Source organism: Microtus oregoni, unplaced genomic scaffold (genome assembly GCF_018167655.1).
Source record: "Microtus oregoni isolate MIOR12 unplaced genomic scaffold, Mior012 000008F_ref0000371, whole genome shotgun sequence".
Taxonomy (NCBI): domain Eukaryota; kingdom Metazoa; phylum Chordata; class Mammalia; order Rodentia; family Cricetidae; genus Microtus; species Microtus oregoni.
In genome coordinates this window covers 56194841-56216277 of record NW_024543067.1, presented here as the reverse complement: position 1 = coordinate 56216277, position 21437 = coordinate 56194841, and the positions used below count along the sequence as shown (strand labels likewise).

The window sequence follows — 21437 nt, the reverse complement described above, 5'->3', positions numbered from 1 at the left end:
CTTAAGCATTTGTCCATTCCATACCCATACTTTACTTTCTCCTGTAGCCTTCTCAGACCTTACCAAAGAAAAGACCATCTGGCAAGCTTCACTATTTTACTGCCAGAGGTAAATGCAAGTGTGATTGCTTGTGAGAGAAGATACTGAATGTATGGTGTTTTCTGGTTGTTGTCCATACTAACTAGTCCTCTGCTCTAAGCACTAATGGTTGTATTGACACGTTAATTATCATGGCTGCTGCACCCATGCCTCTTTTCATGTAACTCTGCAGCATTCTCCTCCTATGATCCTGGCTTTTGATGTGATTTTGACCATTGAGGGTATTAGGAAATGTCTTCCAAAGCCTTGAAAAACTGCTCTCGTCTTCTGGTACTATCTCGAGAAGATGCTGACCTGGCTGAAGGTAGCGGACATTAGAAAAATAGAGTTGTAGGACTGGTCTCAACTACCATAGACCAGCCACTACCCAGCGGGATGGCGTGCAAGAGTTCAGCCTAGCTCAGATAAGAATGTCTTTGTCAACCAGCTCACTGCAGAGAGGTAAGGTCAGGTAAGGTCCACCCTACAGACCCAGGATCTGTAGAGACAGACATTTAATTCTGTTTGCTATTGAGGTTTTGGGGCTGTCACACACTATACAACAACACTATGTGACTGACACAGGAGCATAGAACTGATATGTCTGACACTTATGCATCACTTGCCAAAATCGTATTTTAACCAGAAATATATCTTTTAAAACATTTTTATAGAACTATGACCAAAGTTTCTGTTTTGCCAAAAAGTTAAATATAAATGAAATGTCTTCAATTTATGAAATTCTGCTGGCTTTGCTAGAATCTCAGCTTTGGTCTTTCAGACGCTGAACAGGCAAGACTTAGAACATCACCTCTCTGAACGTCCAAGGAATCAGCAAAAAAAAAAAATGATTTAAGCTAAATTAGATAAAAAATGTTTGTGTTTTTGATAGAGGATGAACTATGTAGCCGAGCTGATTTGTGGTCTTTCTGCCCCCACTAGTGCTGGGAATATAGACTTGAGCTCCACATGTAGTTTCTAAAAATGTCTTTGAAGAAATGAGACTTTTATAGAAAATTTGATGGAATTTACAAAAAGTAAAACCCCAAAGCACAAAACAATCATTCACAATTGGTTAGATCTGGGAAGGTAAGAAATAAGTTCGGCAGAATGCTAATATATAACTAGTAGCTGAACTTGTGTTTACTAATAGTCAACATTCGAAAATTGAAATAATAAACTATTTCATTTATAATCACATTTTAGAATGAAACAAGTATAAACAAGACCCCCAAATGTGTAAGACCCTGCACTTTGAAAACTATAAAACCTTTTCTATAGTGAGGACCTAGACACAGAGATGTGCTGTGTTCAAGGACCAGAGGATGAAGTGTTGTCGAGATAGTAAGTGTCCCCTTTGATGTATACATCAGTGTGACCCCAATAAAAACCAGAACAGAATTTTCTTACAGAAACTCATAAGGAGATTTCAAATTTTATTCAGAAATACCGCGGAACCAGAACAAAGCTTTGGGGGATAGAGGAACAAATGCAGAAGACTAACATCCCATGACTTCAAGGCTTGTTCACAGCTACACTAATTAAAACAGCAATTAGATACCCATATGCAAAAGAGTACTTCAATATCACAGTGAAAAACAGACCTAAGCATAAAATATAAAAGAATAAAATGTGTGAAGAAAAACTTGATAGACAGTCTTAGCTGGGAAGTGGTGGCACATGTCTTTAATCTCAGTACTCAGGAGGCATAGGCTGACAGAGCTCTGTGAGTTTCAGGCCAGCCCCGTCTATACGAGTTCTAGGATAGTTATGGCTATGTAGAAAGACCCTGTCTCAAAATACCCCAAACAAGAAAACAAACAAACCAAAAAGAAAATGAAATGTTTATTCTTACACTTGGAGAAGATATTTGCAAAGAATAAATTTTGTAAAGGACTTGTACCTAATAAAGATCTATCTCTCTATCTACCTAACCCCCCCACATCTATCTGTCTATGTATCTATCTATGTATTTATCTATCTATCTACTATCTATCTATCATCTATCTATCTATCTATCTATCTATCTATCTATCTATCTATCATCTATCTGCCTATCTACCATCTATTCATCATCCTAAGTTTTCTCAGGTTATTGTAACAAAGTATGAGATATTTAATAACTTAAATAACAGAAATATCTTTCTTGTGGTTCTGGAGGCTGGACATCTGAGACCAAGGTGCTGACATGGCAGCTCTTCTTATAGGCACAGATCAAGATGTCTGGAAGCCCCCACTAGGATTTCCAGGTTCTTGTGTTCAGGAACAAATAATTGTACCAGGGACACATGAATAATGGTAGAAATAGAGACAGTCTACTGAGAGAGCATTTCTGAGCTTGGAAATGAGCCAAAGATCTGAGAAGTTAGGAGCTCAAAGGTGCTGGGCCAGGGGATCCTCTATGGGTCATTTGACATAGGCCCTGACTCTTCCTTCTTCTCCCTCCCAGGAGCATGTCCTCACATTCAGACTTTTCTTCTCTCTTCCCTTGGGAGCCTGCTCATCTCTGAAATGATGTTTCCCACCAGGCCTTTCTGCTCTTAGCAGGAATCTGTTGGGGAGCACACTCCCCGTTGTCAAAGTTTGCTTTGCCCCCCTTCACTGACTTTTGTGGCCTCTAGATGCACACACACAGGTCCCATCCACAGAAATACAGGTTCCAGTGCAAAAACCAGGCCCCTGTGGCAAAGGAAAAACATACCAATAGCTCAGTCTTCCCATGTGGCAAGACTTGGGTTAAGAGGTATTTCTCAACAGAGGCCAGAGTCTGGTGGTTGGCCCAGTTAAGATGGCATGCTACCTCCGATGGTTCTCTGAGCTTTTGGACTCTTCCTTCTGCTTCCAGCCTCATAATGGGGTTCTTGCTTTAGGTGCTGGCCTTAGCGCTCATGTGCTGTTCCATAGTCTGTCTGGGACCTGGCAAAGCGCCCCAGAAGAGTTTTCAGTTAGTAGGCTTTCCTCAAGACCTACCTTCTAGCGAAGGATTTTTACAGTACCTGGCTCTTGCCAACTCCCTCCCATTGAAGATGTAATTCAAATCCTTGTTGCTCTTTATTATTCCTAGAAACCAACACATCTCTTAAGAGTCAAAATAAGGCTTGTTTTGCTTTCTCAACGCTCTTACCTCACTTTCCCAAATTTCTCTTTTATGTGCTGGCTCAACGGGCTGAATTACATCTTCCTTTCTCTTTTCCCCTTCCTCCCTGCTTTCCTCCCTCCCTTCCTTTCTGTCATCCACAGATGCTTCATGCCATGGGCCCAAGACCTCCCAGGTGTTCTTAACTGTGCAATGTCTGTAGGTTCAGCACTTTCTGCCAGGCCTCCGTTACTGCTCCCTGCCTCACCCCCAACTCTCAAGAGTCACACTTGAATACCTCAGCACATACATCCGAGCGCTGCGTTTCCAGCACATGAAAGGTGGGGACCACTGTCAAGCCACAGTGTCACCCTGGTTTCTTCCCTCTCACTCAGATGCTGTTCCTATATAAAACCTGTGTCAACACCCCACCACCACCACCACACACTTTTCATTAAAGTATATGGGATTCCCTCCTCTCAGAGGCCTCTACTGTAAGCTATTTTGCTTTTCCAAAACTGAGCTCCAAACAGACTGGGTAATTTATACGAAGAAGAAAGGTTCACTTAGTTCATGGCTCTGAAGGCTGCAAGGCTAATATGACGGGGCTGTCACCGCACAAGGGCCTTCTTCCCGTGTCATAACACGGTGAAGGGCATCACACGGTGACAGAGCAAGTAGGCCAGCTTGGGATTCTCCATTCCCTTCTCATAAGGCCTCTAATGCCCTCATGGATTTGCCACTCTTGTGGCCTCTTCTAATCAAGCTTATTCCCAAAGTCCCACCTCTAAATACAATTAACATGTGTTTTGACATTGAGTTTCCAACATGTGACCTTTGGGGAGAAACACACTGAAACCTCAGCAAATATCCCCGATCATTCTTTTCTCTTCAATCGGATGGTCTGAAACCCTTCCTTAATTTTATTCAATGTATTTCACCTTTCTACAACCCTGTACTCTCTCAGCATTACCCGACTACAGATCTCTCCGGGAGCCTCACTCTTCCAGAGAATCCCAGGGCATGTTCTCAACAAGCACAACTGAATGCAAAAGAAAATAGTTCCCTTTTTTTATATCAATCACGCCCCTCATCCAGGGCAGGACAGGACAGGCTTCAGTGAGCACAAATATAATTCTTTAGCCCTTCCTAGAAAGCAGCTCTGCTCTCCCTCTGAGGCACAGGGAGCAGGCAGTGTTGGGTTAAGAGAAAACTGAGAAGGAAATAGGTTCTGGGACAGGGAGGCTTGGGGAATGCAAAGAGAGGAGGCATTGTGTCTGCACTGAGAACAGACGTGGGCAGCATACCAAGTGGGAGCTAGAGAGAAGGGCAGACGCTCCGTCTTTGACACCTGTAACTAGAGGATGCTCTTGCAGGCTGGCCAAGGAGCTCCATTATCATCGCTGCTATCATGAAGCAGCTGGTGCTCTAGAGACGCCCCAAGCTTTTACTTCCTTTCGGCTCTTTTAGCAGGAATATTTATTATAGCTGTTCACTCCCATTAGTCTGCTGGAATTATTATTTCCCATTATATTGACCATGACTCTATGTCTCCAGAGCAAAAAGATCCTTTGGGGTCCATAAAATATGCCAGATCCTCAACAAGAAATATTGGCCCTTGGGGCAGAGCCAATCACCAACGCTTTAATGAAACTAGAAGTTAATCTCTCAGGGTCACCCTGGAAATCTCTATACTCTTAAGATTTCAAAATTTAATTCTTCCAGGTTACAATTCTTTTTCAAAGGCATATTAAAAGAAGGCGCACCCCAGAATCTTCTAAGAAATCCCTTTTTTCCTCACTGCTATGAGTGGCTCCACCCTGTATGGGAGTAATGGTAACCACATTTTCTGGGCTCAGTTAATGAAAGACCCCAACGCGTCTCTGCTGCCTTTGTGGGTAGTAAGAAAAAAATGCTGTGCACAAACAGAAGGAATGGGGTAAACAAAGCTGTGCCTCGGGGGCTACGGGAATGACCGAGAAACCCAGAAAGACTGTACGCATGATAGATAAGGTAGTCAGAGACTCAGGAGGCCTTTCTGCATACTGCAGTCCCTTTGTTATCTACCAGGCGATGGCTGATGTTCTGTTTCTCTGATCCCCACCACTCTGGCCAGATACATTTACACATGCTTCGTTTTCCATCGAGTGTTTATGTCGGTTTTGCCAAGGGTCACATGTCCAAAGATAACGGTTGTCAGGCAGCAACTAGGCCATGGGTGTGGAGACCTTATGAATAAGATTAGTGCTCTATGTCTTGCCCCTTCCCCAACCTGAGACCACATCTAGAAGCTTCCATCTGTGAAAACCCAGAAAGTGGGCCTTCTCCAGACACCAAATCTGCTGGTGCTTCATCTTAGAATGTCTAGCCTTTAAAGCCATGAAAATACAGCTCGTCATTCACAAAGCTGCCAGTTTTATGACTGCAGCCTGCACGCACCAAGGCAGCCATGAGCCCTGGTGGAGGGATTTGGTATTACACAGGAAACTGGCCAAAGACAAAACTCTAGCATGGAGCCTTGAGAACACAGCAAATCAGCACCAGAGAACTTCTGGCTCATTAAATATATTTAAGTGGGAAATCCCTGTCCTCGCCTCACGAGAGCTGAGACTGAAGCGGGTATAACCATTCATGGATTTTTTTAATGTGGTCTCTGGGGATCAAGCACAGTGACTGAGCCATCTTCCTAGCCCCAACCCATATCTTCTAAGCCCTGTCTTATTTCTCTTAGGCCAGAGGAAATTAGAACCAGGGAAGGCTTTTACAAAGATGCTGTAGGGAAGCAGTTTTCAGACCAGCTGCTGTTCTCAGCTGCCCCTGCCTAGTAGAGCTGGAACTAGACACCAGCTGGGTCTTATACATTTGCTTGGGACTTACTTGGTGGGCCAGAGTGTAGTAACCGCTTTTAGATGAGCTAAATTACTTGCCAGCAAAGGCCTAACCCAAAGGTTTGAAGCTAAACCAGCTCCACTGATTGACTTTGACTCCAGGATGGGCTATGTCTTAGAACCCCGAGTCTAAGCACTCACCATGTTGAGTGAAAAAGGAGCTTTGGGATCCCCAGGGCCAGAGAATTTGACACAGAAACCTCTGGAGATTTGTGGTCATGGTGTCATGTCAGTGGGTAGAGAGGCTTTGGAAATGAGAGTTCTGAGGAGCAAAGTGTTGAGTAGCTACTGAAGGCTCCCTCTCAGCCCTCCCCCTGGAAATGCCCAGCTGAGGAATCTTTCTGCCTTAAACTAAATGGAAGGGACCCCAAGCGGCCCATTCAATCCAAATCTCTCATGTTCCAGGTCGGAACAAGGGGTTAAAGGCCTCAGAGTGAGTAATGTACTCAGGACAGTACCTTGAGCCTGCCGAGCCCCAGGCCTGTATTCATCCCCTGCCTTGGGAACATCTTCTCCCATCCCCTACTTTGTCTCGATTTCGTCAACTGTGGGCCACGATGCGGACACACAGTGGGAAAAGAGAATGAAAGAAGCCATACCCAACCCCTGAGGTACTGTCTGCCTCCCTGGCTGGGCCTCTGACAGGGATTTCTGCAGAAGCACACAGTAACCCCTGCTCAGAATCAGGGAAGCTGCTGCTGATTGGATTAACAGGCCTGGTTCCTGAGACTGACTCCTGCTCCCTTCACTTGAAAGCAGGCCTTTGAAAGCACAAAAAAACTGGTGATACAGGCCAGATGGGAGCTCCGGGAGGAGGGGGAAGGGAACAGAAATTCCCTACTTGGCAAGAGGGACAGAGCAGCCCCGCTGCTCCTCCCCCAGCCAATCTGGCCTCCCTTTGTGCAGGGCTGACAAGGGGCAGCTGGTGATGCTGGCAGTGAGGTGGGCAGAGGGAAAGAGCCAAGTGCCCGGGCAAGGTTCAGTTTTGGAGTGGGAATGGTCCTATAGTGCGACTCCCCCAGAAACAGGTACTGATCCAGAGCCTTCATTGGTTCGTTCTAGAAGGTACTCCAAGGACCTTGCCTATTAGAGCTACGGATATCCTGGCCAGCCTTGACGATACCCCAGCTCTGTCCTCACCAGTTCTCCTTCTTACTGGACAAATGCCTTCGCCTCTCTGAGCCTCATCTCCCCACTTACAAAATGGAGGTGGTAACTTCCCTCGTGTGACTCATGCTCAAGAAAGTAAATCAAACACAAAGACTTCCAATAGTGCCGGTGCCGAGGTCAGAAGTGTTGAATTAAGTGTGTGCCATGGTTACTGCCATTATTTTAACTTTACTGTGTGTTTCTGTGCAGGGAAAACCGAACGCTTGAGCAAAGGCTTGAGAGAGACAGTGCAGAGGGAATTGAGCTTTTTGGAAATCCCGCCTGGTGACTGGAAACCCCCGTGAGCTTCTGGGATCCTTTTGGGGCTTTGGCCTTTCAGGTAATTGGCTTAGCACGGTAAGTTTTCAGGGGCATTTCCTGAGCAGTCACATGACTTCTTATTTGATTTTTTGAGAGTACCACGCATCCACAATCTAAAAAGTGCCTATTTGCTACGAATGGGCTCACGTGATAAACACAGGATCCAAGACACACTGCTGTTATCTGTGTTGACCTTGGGGACATTATACCAAGCTGGTTTGTGCCTCAGTTTCCTCAGGAAAAAGTCAGAAGTGTTTGCTCGATTTCCAAGGTTGTCTGCTGATGAGCTTGTGATTGACATGTTGCATGCAAAACGGCAGGGCCTTTGGAAGTATTGCCACACATTGCAGATAGAGTTCCCATATTTTATACTTACTGTGTATAGCTCTGGGCAACCTATCTAACCTTTGTTAAGACTCCAAATTCTCTTCTATATTATAGGGGATAAGCAAACCAATCTTAGAGGATTATGGTAAAGATTACAGAAAGCCTTCTGTGGTAACACTTGATAGAACAGCTTCTACATTATGATCATTTTTAAGGTTAGGATGTACAAGTGACCCAGCAGGTAAAGGCGCTTGCTGCCAAGTCTGCTGCCCCGAGTTGGATGCCTGGGACCCACAGGGTAGAAAGAGAGAACTAACTTTATCAAGTTGTCCTCTTTCCTCCTCTTGTTTGCCGTGTGTGTGTGTGAGGACATACTCGCTCGCTTGTGTGCGCATGTGTGTACACACACACACACACACAAACCTGCCCTTACCAAATAAATGTAATAAAAATAAAATAAAAAGTTGGTGTTTTACCCACCGTCACCTTAGCTTCTTATAAATCGCAAATGGATCCACAGTACAGGAGTTTCTGAGCAAGGGCCGCAGGAACCGCCTCCAGTGACTGGCGGTACACACTTGAGTGGTTTTGTCCAGTCTTCAATCTCAGCTACTCGGTTGCCATTGTTTATCGCACAAGTTCCTTGTCATATCTCGCCTGGGGAAATAACAAAGCTTTAGTTTCTCTCTCTTTTCTATTCCTCTTGCTTTTCCCCCTTATTACCTTGGTTTTCTCCAAATCTTATAGGAAATGAAAATAGCCTGCCTGACTCTGTTTCATGCCAGGAGCTGAAGCTATCTATCTGTGGCTACCTTTGGGCTTCTGGCCTTCTATTGCCAGTCCTGTTCTTACAGAGGCTACGAGAGGCCACAGGACCAGGGCGCAGGATGAAGAGACGGCCATTAATCATGGAGATGCAGTCTCCTTCCTGGAGCCACAAGGGTGGCTTCTTCGCTGGGGACGGATGGCAGGACGATGAGGGGGCATCTAGAAGGATGTTTTGGGTGAAAGTGGGGGTATGAACTCACTGTGCAGACTCCAAAGACTTGAATAGAAGATGGGAGAAAGTTATGCTTTTATTTCTCTATAATAAATAAAAAAAATTTTATTTTTATTTTTTTTTATTTATTCATGTATACAAACTAGCTTTTCTACTGGGTATACAGCTTCAGTAGGGTGCTTGCCTAGTATATGTGAGACCCTGAGGTTACCTCTAATTCCACAAAACAAAATAGCCTTTTTGGTCATTTGATAGATACCCTGTTTCCTTGTTCATAGGCCAATGGGAGTGGTATGTGGAAAGACTGGGTCTAGTCGGTGGGGCTTCGGGGTAGACAATTGAGAAAGTAATTTTCATGGCTCCACTTCTTATTTAATAGGGCATTGATTAACATCCGATCAAATGACCTCAGTAGGACAGTACTATTTCTAACTCCCACCATGTCCCATAGAGTGTGTTTGAGAATGTGAGCAGCCTACTCTTCCCTCACACTGAAGTGACTGCAGGGAGATGGATAGATGCTAATTGGGTCCTTGGATTGATTTGGCCTCAGTTCATAAACTTTCTGAAGTTTGGTGTTTAAAGTTTTGATAACGAGGGTGTGAATACCTTCTTCTGTAAGTACTGGTAAAGAGAAAGGGAACTGGCAGATGGTTCAGCGAAGACCAGTACTTGCTGGACAAGCTTGAATGCCTCAGTTAGAACCTCTTGAACCCACATAAAAAGCTAGGCATGGCTGCGTATGCCTCAAACCTCAGAGTTCATAGGCAGAAGCAAGTAGACCTTGACAGCTTGCTGGCCAGCCAGCCTAATCAAAACAACACACTCGTGGTCCAGTGAGAGACACTGTCTCAAGGGAATAAGCAGAGAACCATAGAGGACGATGCCTGACACCCTCCCCAGGCTCCACTTATAAACTCAGGGACCTGTGCATCCACACATCTACACGCATGCCTCGGACATAGATGCCACACACACTCAGGTGTGCAAGTGCACACACACACACACACACACACACACACACACATGCATCCCCCCCCACAATTTGCTCCCCAAACTAAACTAAAGAAAGCATTTTTAAAAGACTGTGGCTAGATCCCGACATAGATGGACAATGAGCACCAATCACTTAGAGCAGTGCCGGTCTTTAGTGGCTGCTCAGCTAAAGGAAGCTTTTAGTGTTGAAATGATTAACATTCTTCTTGCTCATCTTTTGAGTATGTGCCGAAATATGCACTATAGAGATACTTCAGAACTTACTCAAACTGTTATTCGCTTCCTCCCAGCACGGGAGAGCACAACAGCTCTTGGAAGTCCGAGGACAGGCTTCCCACAGCTTGAGGAGAGAGCACAAAGAAGGCCGGAGTTTCTACATTCCACGTCCTAGGAGCTTTAGGATCATAAAAGTCAACGCCATCATCGAGTTGTGCTTGTTCGGCTGTGTGCTACAGCTATTCCTCTACCACTGCGGTCACTCTTCACAAGGCTACTAGAGATTTACAATTTTTATTTATCTATTTGCATATATGTGAGGGCCTGGCCTGTGAGTGTGTATGTATACTATGAGAGTGAAGTGCTCAGGGAGGAGTTCCTGGAACTGGAGTAACTGTTATCAGCAGTCATCTGGGTACTTGGAATCGAACCTGGAACCTTTGCAAGAGCAGTGTGGACTCTTGACTGCTCACCCATCCCTCCAGCCCCATGACTAGTAGCATTTTAGTGTTTACTCAGTGTTAGGGATTTGAGACAAATAATATTTCTATCCAGTGTAATCATGTTGATTTTTACAAATGAAAGGGCTGAAAGCTTAAGAGGTTAAGCAGCTTGTCCAATATCCTGCAGCTACTGAGAAATGGAGACGAGATAACACTTGGTGGCAGCTAACACTATAGTCTATGCTTCTAATCCCAGTCCTGTATAGCCCAAGCCCTTAAGGACTGGCCCTGGGTCTAAGCAGGGGAGGCTGAAGCGGACTTAACTCCTTATTTCCCAATCAGTTGTCACACCCGTTGTTTGAGTGTCATCTATCAATACGCAACAAACTAGATAGAACAGACACCAAGGGACAGTGTTTTCCATGCAGAGATAAAGAAACAAGGCACAGCTGCGAGTCCACTTTTATCAGTGCATGCAAGTCTGCTCCAAGCTGTGAAGTAAGAAAACTGACTTCCACAACTTCTAGACCTCCTTCTACCTCAATACACTTAGAACCATGGATGCATCCATGGGCTGTGATGAGAGATCAAATCATGGAAAAGGCATGCCTAGGTCTAGGGAATTCAGAATTAGATAAAATAGATGCAAGTGTGTTGGAAGAGGAGTGTCATGCCTGCCTCGAATGGGTGGGGTAAGGGCTGGGGACACAGCCCAGAGCTACAGTGCTCACTCAGTGTGGGTGAGGCTCTAAGTCACCACAATAAAACAAATGTCTAATTCATTTCTGCTAATTGAGAAAAGGAATGCGTAAAACATGTAAATCTATTTAAATGAGCCACGCTAATATAACAAGATCTTGAGAAGAAGATGAATCAGACCATGGGTGATTGGGCTGAGGTGGGGATGCCTCTACAGGAGAGAGATTTGGGGCAATTTAGAAAGAGAAGGAAGGGAATTGAAATGTATTCTCCATTTGCCAAGTGCCAGATGACCTACAGTTGCTCCATTAACCTTGTCAAGCCTACGAGACTTGACAAAGCCAAAGAGCTTGCGCAGGGTGACACATCTGGTAACCAGTGATGAAGAGGTTAAGAGAGAGATTCTATTCCTGAGGTTTTCATTTTCAATTCCCAGAACTGACACAGATGTTCTCCCGAGTCTTGTAGACACAGACACAGCCATAAGCTAATTGAGTCAAGAAGCTGGGGGTTCCGGTAGAGCAACCGTACCATTTGAAACTCAGAGATCTATCTCCTATCCTGGGCTCTGCATCTCAAAGGCCACATGCAACAGCGGCGTGACTCTTGGTGTGTAGTGTAACTCCAGAGGAAGCTCCCGTAGTCTATGAGTTATCTCAGTGTTCAGAATGGTGGAGCCAGCATCCAGCCTTCTCCAAAGAGATCAAGCCGATGACTGTTTGCCTGGCGTCAGAATCTGTGCTCAGGGGCTCAGATACCCTAGACCCAAGGAACGTTTTTTTTCAGAGGGAGGAGATTAATGCCCATGAGGGATTTTGTGAGAGAGATCGGTTTCTGCTTAAGATAATAGCATCTTCCAGGAAAGAGAAGTCAACGCTGCTGCCCTAGGGGTTCCAACCAGAAAGCCCTTTGATGTGTGAGCCCACACTGCCAGGAAGCACTTTGGTATAGGTGACAGAAGCTAACCAGGTGCACTCTCCTTTGCGAGTAATATGGAAATATCTGTGTTACAGCGCGGTCGGGCCGACATGAGGACTGGAGAGGAGAGCGGAAAATACGTGGAAATGGTTTTCTGAAGTAGATCTTGTGAGCTGGGTGCCCGGAGGCCTGCGATGGAAAGGGATTTGTCATTTCTTTCTTTCAAGTCGCTTCACCTTTGGTGTCTGTCATCCTCGGGGGCTTGCTGGAAGAAAGGGTAGAGGTGATTTAGAAATGGTTTTGATGAGAGGCCATGTTAACCCATCAACCTCTTACTGTACCTTCCATAGAGGTTCAGACAGCTCGCAAAGAATGGACTTTGTGTGGGGACCTTTGGGGTCACATCCACACTCAGTCCCGGACAAACACGTTCTTTTTCGGCTGTGGGAGTCTGGATGCTTTGGACAATGGTAGAACTCTGGACTTTTCTAGCTAGCTGTGTGTTCCTGGCATTCAATGGCCCTCTCTGAGCTTCCGTTTTCTTAGGGTGTTAATTAAGAGCTTTGAACCTAGCAATTCTTTGGTTTTAATAACTTGATTTTAATCCTAGTCAGTATGGATGCCACAGGGTCCTGAAGATCCTGCAGGTCACCTGTGGACTTCGGCCATACCTCTTCTCAGCACCCTTTCCCATCGCTTCCCATGAAATACCAGCATCCTTTTCCCAGCAGAGGCTGCTACATCCTAAACACAGCGCAGTGGCGCTTCTGGCGTTGGTTTCGGCACTAACTTGATGCTCTGATTTGAACCAAGCAGTTGGATTTTAAAGGAACCGCCTGGTCGTGTGTCGAGCTCCACTGCAGTGCTAAGTGTCGGGAGTGTGGCAATATAGGGAGAACCCAGACTTCTCCCGGAGGGGGAGAGCGAGGGGAGGAGAGAGAAGAGAACAGAACGGGAGAAGAGCGGAGAGGGACAGAGGCGGGAGGCGCGAGCGGAAACCACCCAGGTGCAGTCGGGGACAACACCGACATCGAGCCACAGCACAGCGAGCAGGGAGGGGGCCGTGGATATATATAGAAAGAGGGATCGCGCTGCGGTAACACCTAGTCACCCAGACTAGGGGAGCCGAGAGCGCGCTGGCAGGGGAGTTCCACTAGCTTGTGCAGTGCGATCCCGCCCTCATTGAGCCCGAGGCTGTCCCAGTGCGGAGGGGGACCCGGAACCCGCCACCGCACTCACCTGCTGGAGGTGCCTCCGACTGGATCAAAGGCTTGAGTCGGAGGGTCCAAAGGCAGCGCGCCCCTGCTCCCCTGCTTCTGATGGGACTGGCTCTCCTGTTTGCAAAGCCAGGCCCGCAGAGAGATGTGCTGAGCAGTAGCCAACCGCTGGTGTGTCCCGGACGCTGACCGCTCCGCCTTGGGATTCACATGAACAGCTTCCCCAGCAGACCTAGGTAAGAACTTCGTGATCTACCCAAGTCCCAGGAGGAACGCACCTGGGTTCCAGGCTGAGGACAAGGGAGTCCTCTGGAACTGGGGAAATACTGGGGTGGAGGTGGGGAGGGGGTCGGTTCCCAGCTTGCTTAGCACAGCATCAAAGTTGCCTGAGGGCATGGTAAAGCTATTAACATGGATTGTGGCCCAGCTGCGATGTCCAAACACCCAGAGTTGGTGTCCCCAGGAAACCACTGAGCTAGGTCGCCTCATCAATTTCCGGAGGTGGCCAGCTGGCTTCTTTCTTCGTTCAGTGCTGGGGATGTGCACTGAGCAAGTGGAGAGAGGAAGGTTTGGGTGTGGAGATTGGGTCTGCTTCTTTCTGCCTTTCTGGCAAAGTTTTGGGAACATTGGCTTTCCTTGTTCTGGGCAGAGCCTATTCCACCAGGCCACCCCATCCATCTTACGCTCATTGTAACAGCACGGTTCAAGTTCAAGACTTGGCAGGAAGACAGCATACCCACCAAGACTAGGGAGACTTGAGCTTCACTCATCCCTCCATGGGGTAGAGGTACAAAGCTTAGCAATTGAAGGCTCCCCTGACTTAGACCTAGGAATTCATGAAGTCTCTAATCCTTCCAGGAAAAGCATGGATTTGACGTGCACAGAGGGAGAGGTGAGAAGGTGTGGCCTTTAGAATGAAGTTATAAGGGCCCAGACCTATTTGACCAAATCAGTCAGCCACATGCCTGGAGAAACTTCTTTCTCCACACAGCTCCTCAAGATGGGCCCTGTGCCTTTAAGGTAACATAGGACCAGACAGCCAAGTGCAAGCACCCAGGTTGTGATTTGGGGTGCATCTGTAATAACTCAACCCCGGGCCTAGCCCCTGTACATATCACACGCTTGGAAGAACGCCTAAATGTTTTCACCAAGTAAATAATTTTCTAAAGGCTTGTGAAAAAAAATAAAATCAAATGTTTTTATGACAGCAGCAGATGCAAAACTCCCACCACTCTAGGCAAAAGACAAAGAGATGGGTGCAGGGGCTTGAGCTCTCTCTTTTGTCAAGACCTATGTGACTATGTTCCTGCCTTGGAGCTTTTCAGGAGGGGCAGACCTTAGCTGGAGCCCCCTCCATGGAAATTCGGGGTAACTGGACACAAATGGAAAACACTGCATTTCTCCCTCCTCCTCCAGGGCCCGCTTTGGCTCTAATCTGCTATAGCAGCTTATTAGGAAGGGTCATAGCACAAAAATACCTCCTACCCAGCATTTATAAGGTTGGACGGCAAAGCAAAGTACTGTGGATTCTTACTGAGCCATCTAGTCTTGGTTTTTGGTTGAGAGGAACATCATTCCCCCTTTCAAACTGCCCCTCCCACTTGTGTGCCTTGCTTGAAGATCACATCTCTAATGCGTAGCATATCTCTGTCCTAGCCAGGCCAGCTTCATGGCTCCACAGAACACTTCGTTAGTCGCTTTTGCTGATGCATGGGATCTTCAAGCTCAGCGCGTCTTCTCTGGATTCAAATCGTGATCTTCTCTTAAGTTCTTCCTCAACCTGCAACTTGGGTGGATGGTTCTGCCAGAATCACAGTGATTCAGGGGTCTCAAAAGGGTATAGGAACATTCTGGTTTCCTATACTTACTTGAATGTCACGTGGGCCTATAGGTTTGAGGCTAGGCATTAGTGTTCCTGTTGAAATGAAAATATTACAAGCAACTAACTGATCAGAATGTGGCCAAACTGGACGCCCTTGTACCTCTCAGTTTGACTTTGGCACCACCAGCCCCTCCCCCACCCCGTGCTTGCCAACTACTGTCTGCTTGCTCGGCTGTCTTCAAGGATCACAGATCCTGAATAAAATCACATCTTTATAAGGAGACAGTGTCAGTCTCTGCTGTCATCTTCCAACCTTCGCTCTTGGGCTGTAGCCATCGCCTAATATCCTCAGAGATCAGCCTGGGGTACATAGACTCCCATCTGACACTTCTACAGTCTATAGACTTACAGCTGAAATCGCCACCCCCAGGGCAGCAGCTGGGCTCCAGCTGCAGGTCTCTGCTCCCATTGCCTCTGCTTTTGCACAGGTGGCAAGCGGTTCCCAGCTGTTTGTGGCTCTGGGCAGCCATCTACAGTTCGGCTACAAATGATCGCCCGTTGCACATGCCCTGGTGAAGGTGGTACTTACACGTGGGGGGTCTGTTGCCCTTTCTGCTCTTCTCCTTTTAGTTCCCAGGCATCTTTCTGCTTAATTGGAATCTCTTTCTCGTTTCTGCTCCTTTCTCCCAGTACACTAGGGACCACATTCACCACAATCATAGTCATTCTTGAAATGATAATAAAATCACTAAATTCTCTACTTGATTTATCACCCCAGTTCACATGAAGCAAAGGCAACGCATTAGTCTTTCGACTGCTATATTTCATATGCTCTTTATTTTGATGCGTAAGGCTCTGGAATCTAAAGCAAGCTCCTGGAGCCCATCTTCTTCATAAATGTTGAGTGAGCCCTGCACAACCACAATGAATAGATGTTGCTAAAGAGGAAAGAGATAGAAAATCAATGTCTCAGACAGGAAAGGAAGAGGTGCATCTTGGGAAATGGGACCTTGGAGACGTGCATCCTTTTTGGAGGGTCATCTTAATGTGCCAACACCTCAATTAGCGTACATGTGTGAAAAGAGAATTTGCTAGATGAAGGGAACACCTGGCAGGGGTCTGATGTATGGGTCTGTAAGATAGCTACCAGACCCCAAGAATTTAAGTCCTAGTAAGTTTGGCTTTTCTGAACCAAAGAGCGATCTGGTAGTCACCCTTAGTTGAAGACATTCCTCAAATCAACAGAAAGTTTTGCCTTTAGGGAAAAGGCCTCCAGGGATCTGCACTAGTAGAGAAGAATATCACCTATGGCTCATAGGCACCATCAACAAAGACCTTATTCCTGGCATGCTAAGTTTCTCTCGCCAGCTGTAACGGTAGATTTGAACAACTTGATTCCATCTGTTTGAAACCTGGTCAGATGGCAGGACCTGCTTGAGGTATCAAAGGTACCAAGGAGGTAGCATCTCCCCTCTCAGCATCCTTGTGGGGCTTTTCTACAGCTCTGGGGCTTCTGGAGAAGGAGTCTCTCTTTTCTGAGGCAGGATAATAATAGAATTAATTTGGAGACAGTGGTGGACTTCAGGGCTCAGAACTGGAGAGTGCGAGTTGAGCCTTTAGTTTGTTAAAAGCCTTCAGAAAAATCGACTTGTTCGGAACACAAGACTAATGATGTACCACCTGCCTGTTCCCCTCCCACCATGCACTGCTACACCTGTTGAATGCAGAACATATTCAGCTAGAAGAGGGGGTATGAAAAGACAGCTCCTACAGCTCAGCTGCCATTCGATCTGATTGAGCTCAGAAGTGTCACCTTTCCAGGCATCTTGAGAGTCTGTGCTGGGGGAAGGGGGAAGGAAGGAGTCAAGGACCGAGGTTGGGGAGGGCAATTTTTAGAGAAGTCTGCGAGACCCAACACATCTGGAGGTAGGCTGCTCCAAAAGACCAGAGCAGGCCAGATGAGGGTGCTGGAGACATGGAAGGAGAAGGGGAAGAAAAATGGCATATAGAGATGATGAAAGGAGGGAGGGGGTGGGAAAGGAGGGAGCAAAGGCAGGAAGGAGAGAAGCGAGGAAGAAGAGGAAGCAGATGGACCGAGGGGACAATGTGGAAAGGATGTGCAAGGAAAAGTCAAAGAAGTGAAAAGAGCAGAGATAGCAGAGGCAGCACCTTGCTGGCAGGTCTTCTTGCTCCCCTTTTCCTCTGGTGGAGAAAGGGAGCAAAGGAGCCAGCAGAACAGCATGGCTTTTGTGATTGGGAAGCTGGGCACTGAAGCTGTCAAGTCTCAACCCCTCACAGCAGCTTGTTCTATTTTTACATTCTGCAGAATTGAAATTAAACAAATGACCCGGTGAAGGCGTGTTCATGAAGATTTTATCCCGCACACCCACACAGCCAGTGCTGGTGGCTGAATAGTTAGCATAATATTCTATCTAATCAGATAAGAAGGCATCTTCTGCAGGGTGGCAGGCTCGAAGCCCGAGCGTTGATAAGAAAGACCTGCTTTGATGATGGTGGGCTAAGCTAAAAAGGAACCTTGTTCTCTCAGTTGGCATGGGTAGCTTCAGAGTCTAGCCTTTCCCCTCCCTTGAGTGCATGCCTGCCTTTGTGAGACTCTTGGTCCAGTTCTCCTTGGAGATCACATTGGCGGTGGTGTGGGGGAAGAGGAGTGGCTCTCTTTGGCTGAAGCTCCTTTGAGTGGAGTAAACCCTGCTTAAAATCTAGGCACCTACTCACTCACTCACCCACTCACCCTATTTGTTGGCTCATCTCTTCTGGAGCAACAACGCTTAGGCAGCAAGCCTGGTGAGGCTGCTCCCTTCCATTTCGTAGTTGGCATGAACCACAACAGATAATATTTTTCTGGTTTGTGCATGGCTTTATGCTTTCATCCATAGAAGATCTAGTAGCAATTAAACACACACCCCTTTGTATATAGTCATAAACACACATTAGCATACCAGTCGATAAAGCCAGATTGGTTGGGTACATGCACCATTAGAAGACTTTTCAAAAACTTCTCCTTGCCAAACATATGTTGACAATCAATAGGGTATGTGTGGGCTTCTTTTCCCTGTGCATTGAAGGCTTACACAATTCCTCCTCTAGCGCTTTTAAAATACTCATTTTTTTTCAAGTCCAGTGTGTAGACCAGCTAATGATGAAGACTGCTGTTGAATTTATCCTAACTTCAAAAGGAGCCATGGCTAGGATAGTTTGACTCAAAAAGGAATGTTTCTTCCTGCAGGCTGACGTGGCAGGGCCTGCTCTTTCCCTTCAGGACCCCAGAGTCTTACTAGCCAGAGAATAGTCCCTGGGGTAACTATGAAAGGTATCAACATGTGTGACTCATTGGAATGGAGAGCACCAACAGGAGCCATACGGATGTGTGTTCAAAGATCCTATGAAAGATTGATAGTCCATTAAGTAAAAGACACCACCCCCGCTTCAATCTTGGCATTCTTTCTTCTTGGTTATCTGCTTCTCACAGTATGTCTGGCATGGCTTTGAGACCATGGAACGTTTCTATGATTCTTGTGGGGAAAGTCAGCCTTTCCTTTATTAATAACAGCTTCAAAGTCTGACTTCCCAGGCACGGAGCCCCCACATCACAAGGCTCTCAGTTCAGAGGTATTCGGGGTCCAAACAGGATTCTAAAGGTTGGACTTGCAAGCCACTGGAGCAGAACATGGCTGCCCCATGTCTTCTTGTCAAACCATTTCCTTAGACTTTTACACTTGGATCTGAGGCTGTTCATGTACAAGTCGGCAAATCTGCAAAAGCAAGTTCCTCGGTTTGGAAGTAGAGGGTATGTGCAAAGTCTTTACCCCTAAGTGTTCATTTTCCAGATGAGTCTGGTTTAATTAGCCCTTTCCAGGGTATGACTAGTAAAGCACCCCTAAACTCTTCATTTTTATTATTGAATTCAGCATTTCTTATGAAAATACATTGACTTTTTCTTACTGTTGCTTATTTTGTTTGGGTTTGATTTGGGGCTATTTGCAGATATATAAGAAGATATACTGGGGATAGGAAATTCATTTCATATATACCCTTTGTACACATAGCTTGGTGATTAATTTCAATGTTTTGAATGCTTCTGTGTTTGGGCTGAGACCTATCACATGATGTCAGGTATGGAATTTTCCACTCGTGGTATAATTTTGATATTCAAAAAGTTTTGGATAGTCATCCTTTCAGGTTTTGAATTTTCAAGTTAGAGATGTTCCTCCTGTAATAAGAAGTCATTTCCTTCCTAGTTTAATCCCTTGCAAAGCTCCTGTGCATAAACTAAGACATAAAGACAAGATGCATATGCAAGCCTGGAGGTACATGCCTATAACACCAGCACTTGGGAGGTTAAGGCAAGAGGAATGTTGTGAGTTTGAAGTCAGCCTGGGCTATATAGTACATTCCAGGCTACCAGAGGATATACAACAAAAACTTATATCAAAAAGAAGAAGAAGAAGAAGGAGGAGGAGGAGGAGGAGGAGGAGGAGGAGGAGGAGGAGGAGGAAAGAAACAAAAAAGGTCCGAGATCCAAGATGTGTAGACAGTAATTACAGCTGGGACTTGAACCAGTCCTGTGATTTCCCGCGTGAGTGCTTTCATCGTAGATTTCAGCTTAAATTTTTAGTTCTTCCCTTTCTTGTCATCTACCATTAATTAGTGCTCGCCACCGGCAGATAGAGACACACATGCACCTGCTTGTAGCTGTGCTAATCACAAAACGTCCCCTAAAATACCAATGCCTATGAGCGCATAGTTAAAGGGATTTGGCACCGAAGTGGGGAGGTAAATAAACAACATCAGTGTTCTTGAGACTGACTGCTTTTTTCCCTCCCTCCTTCTTCTTCTTCCAGTTTTGGCATGTTCATCCCTGCCAAGTTGCCTTGACATTTAAATCATAGAAAATACTGGGTAAAAGTTGGCACTATACTGTGTAACTGTTATGCCTCCTTTTCTTGCAGACCAGCCTCAAAGGGAAATCCTGACTCTTGGCTTGCTCCTGCTGAAACCAGCATTGCATAAATTTCTGAAACACAAAGAGGTGATAGTAGATTTGGGGGTAGCCATGACTTCCACAAGAGAGCCGAGGCGAGTCCCTCGGGATTCAAGGGCTTCTATAAAAGATCTCACTTCTTCTTGGCTGGGCCCAGTGCTTTCTTTGAACTCAGTTGGGAGCAGGCAACGGAGAATGTTAATTTCTGGTCTTGGCTGGTCTTTTGCATGCACGAGCTTCCGGCTATTTGTCTAAGAAAAGTCCAAACCCAGGTGAATTAGGCTATGCTGGCGGCTTTATTTAGCTGTGAAGCTGACCCAAGTGGAATAATTTTGGCTCGTCAAAAAGCAGGGACCACTTAGCAGATTCAGTGAGGCTATTTTCCTCCAATGTATGCTTAGCTGTGATGAAACTAGAGGGTGTACAAAAAGGGGTTTAAATAATTTTATCTGTTCCTGTTCCTTCTCCCCAAACACAATGCTTCTCAAAGCACCCATAAGCCAAAGATGTAAGTACATCATGTCAAGGCTAGGTTTTGACTCTTCTGTGTGAAGTCTGTTATTTCTTAGCAACACTCAGATTTAATTTAGACACCAAGCTGTCACGCTACTTTGTATACATGTAGTAAGATGATGAGCCCATGATCAAATGTGGTCAACTGGTCTTGGAAGAGGATTAAAAGGTGATAGCAAAACGAGAGACAGAAGAATACAGATCTTTGAACTTTCTGTGGCTTTGCCTCCATTGTGAGCAGTGGGAAAAAAAATGAATTAAAAGGACAAGAATCTAGGCTTTTATGAGTACCTGGAAAGTGCCCTTCACACCTCTTCTTGTCTGCGTGAGTACTTTCTCTAGGAATTGTGGAGAGGACAGAATGTGTCCTTCCCCTAGTTTTATTCTGTTCCTGCTTATTTTTTTTTAAACTACCTCCTCCATTTATATTCTTCCGGCAAGCATTTATTAGCCAAGAAGCGAGGCGGGTAATGAAGCTGCAGACCTGAACGAAGGTGCATTTCTTTCTTCAGAGAACTCATGCTCTAGTAAGGAGCATAGGGAAGAGGCGTAAAAGACTCCATGGTAAGGACCCCGAGGAAGTGAGAACGCAGTGTGATAGGGATGCCAAACCCAGCTCAGTCAGAAGAATAGCGGGGGGGGGGGGGGGGGGGCGCCAAGAAGGCGTCTTCAGGAGAGATCATATTTGAGCTGGCTTTCTGAAGGCGAGCAAGTGTGCTGCTGCTGCTGGAAAACCATAGAGGCAGTCACCTTTCAGGCAGAGGGGACAGTG

The 21437-nt window shown here is 46.0% G+C and overlaps 1 protein-coding gene across 6 annotated transcripts in view; it reads left to right on the top strand.

Moving 5' to 3' along the window:
- The first annotated feature begins 12887 nt into the window (after positions 1-12887).
- Gramd1b (GRAM domain containing 1B) overlaps positions 12888-21437 on the top strand; it is a 239499-nt gene continuing 230949 nt past the window's right edge. For 5 of the 6 annotated variants that reach the window (XR_005974729.1, XM_041656945.1, XM_041656944.1 and 2 more), the window contains exon 1: positions 12888-13564. Coding sequence is in view for 1 of the 6 variants with exons in the window: in XM_041656947.1 (XP_041512881.1) it covers positions 13539-13564 (26 nt within the window). In the remaining 5 variants the exon portion in view is untranslated. The remainder of the gene's footprint in view (positions 13565-21437) is intronic. The other variant, XM_041656947.1, reaches the window with a different exon arrangement.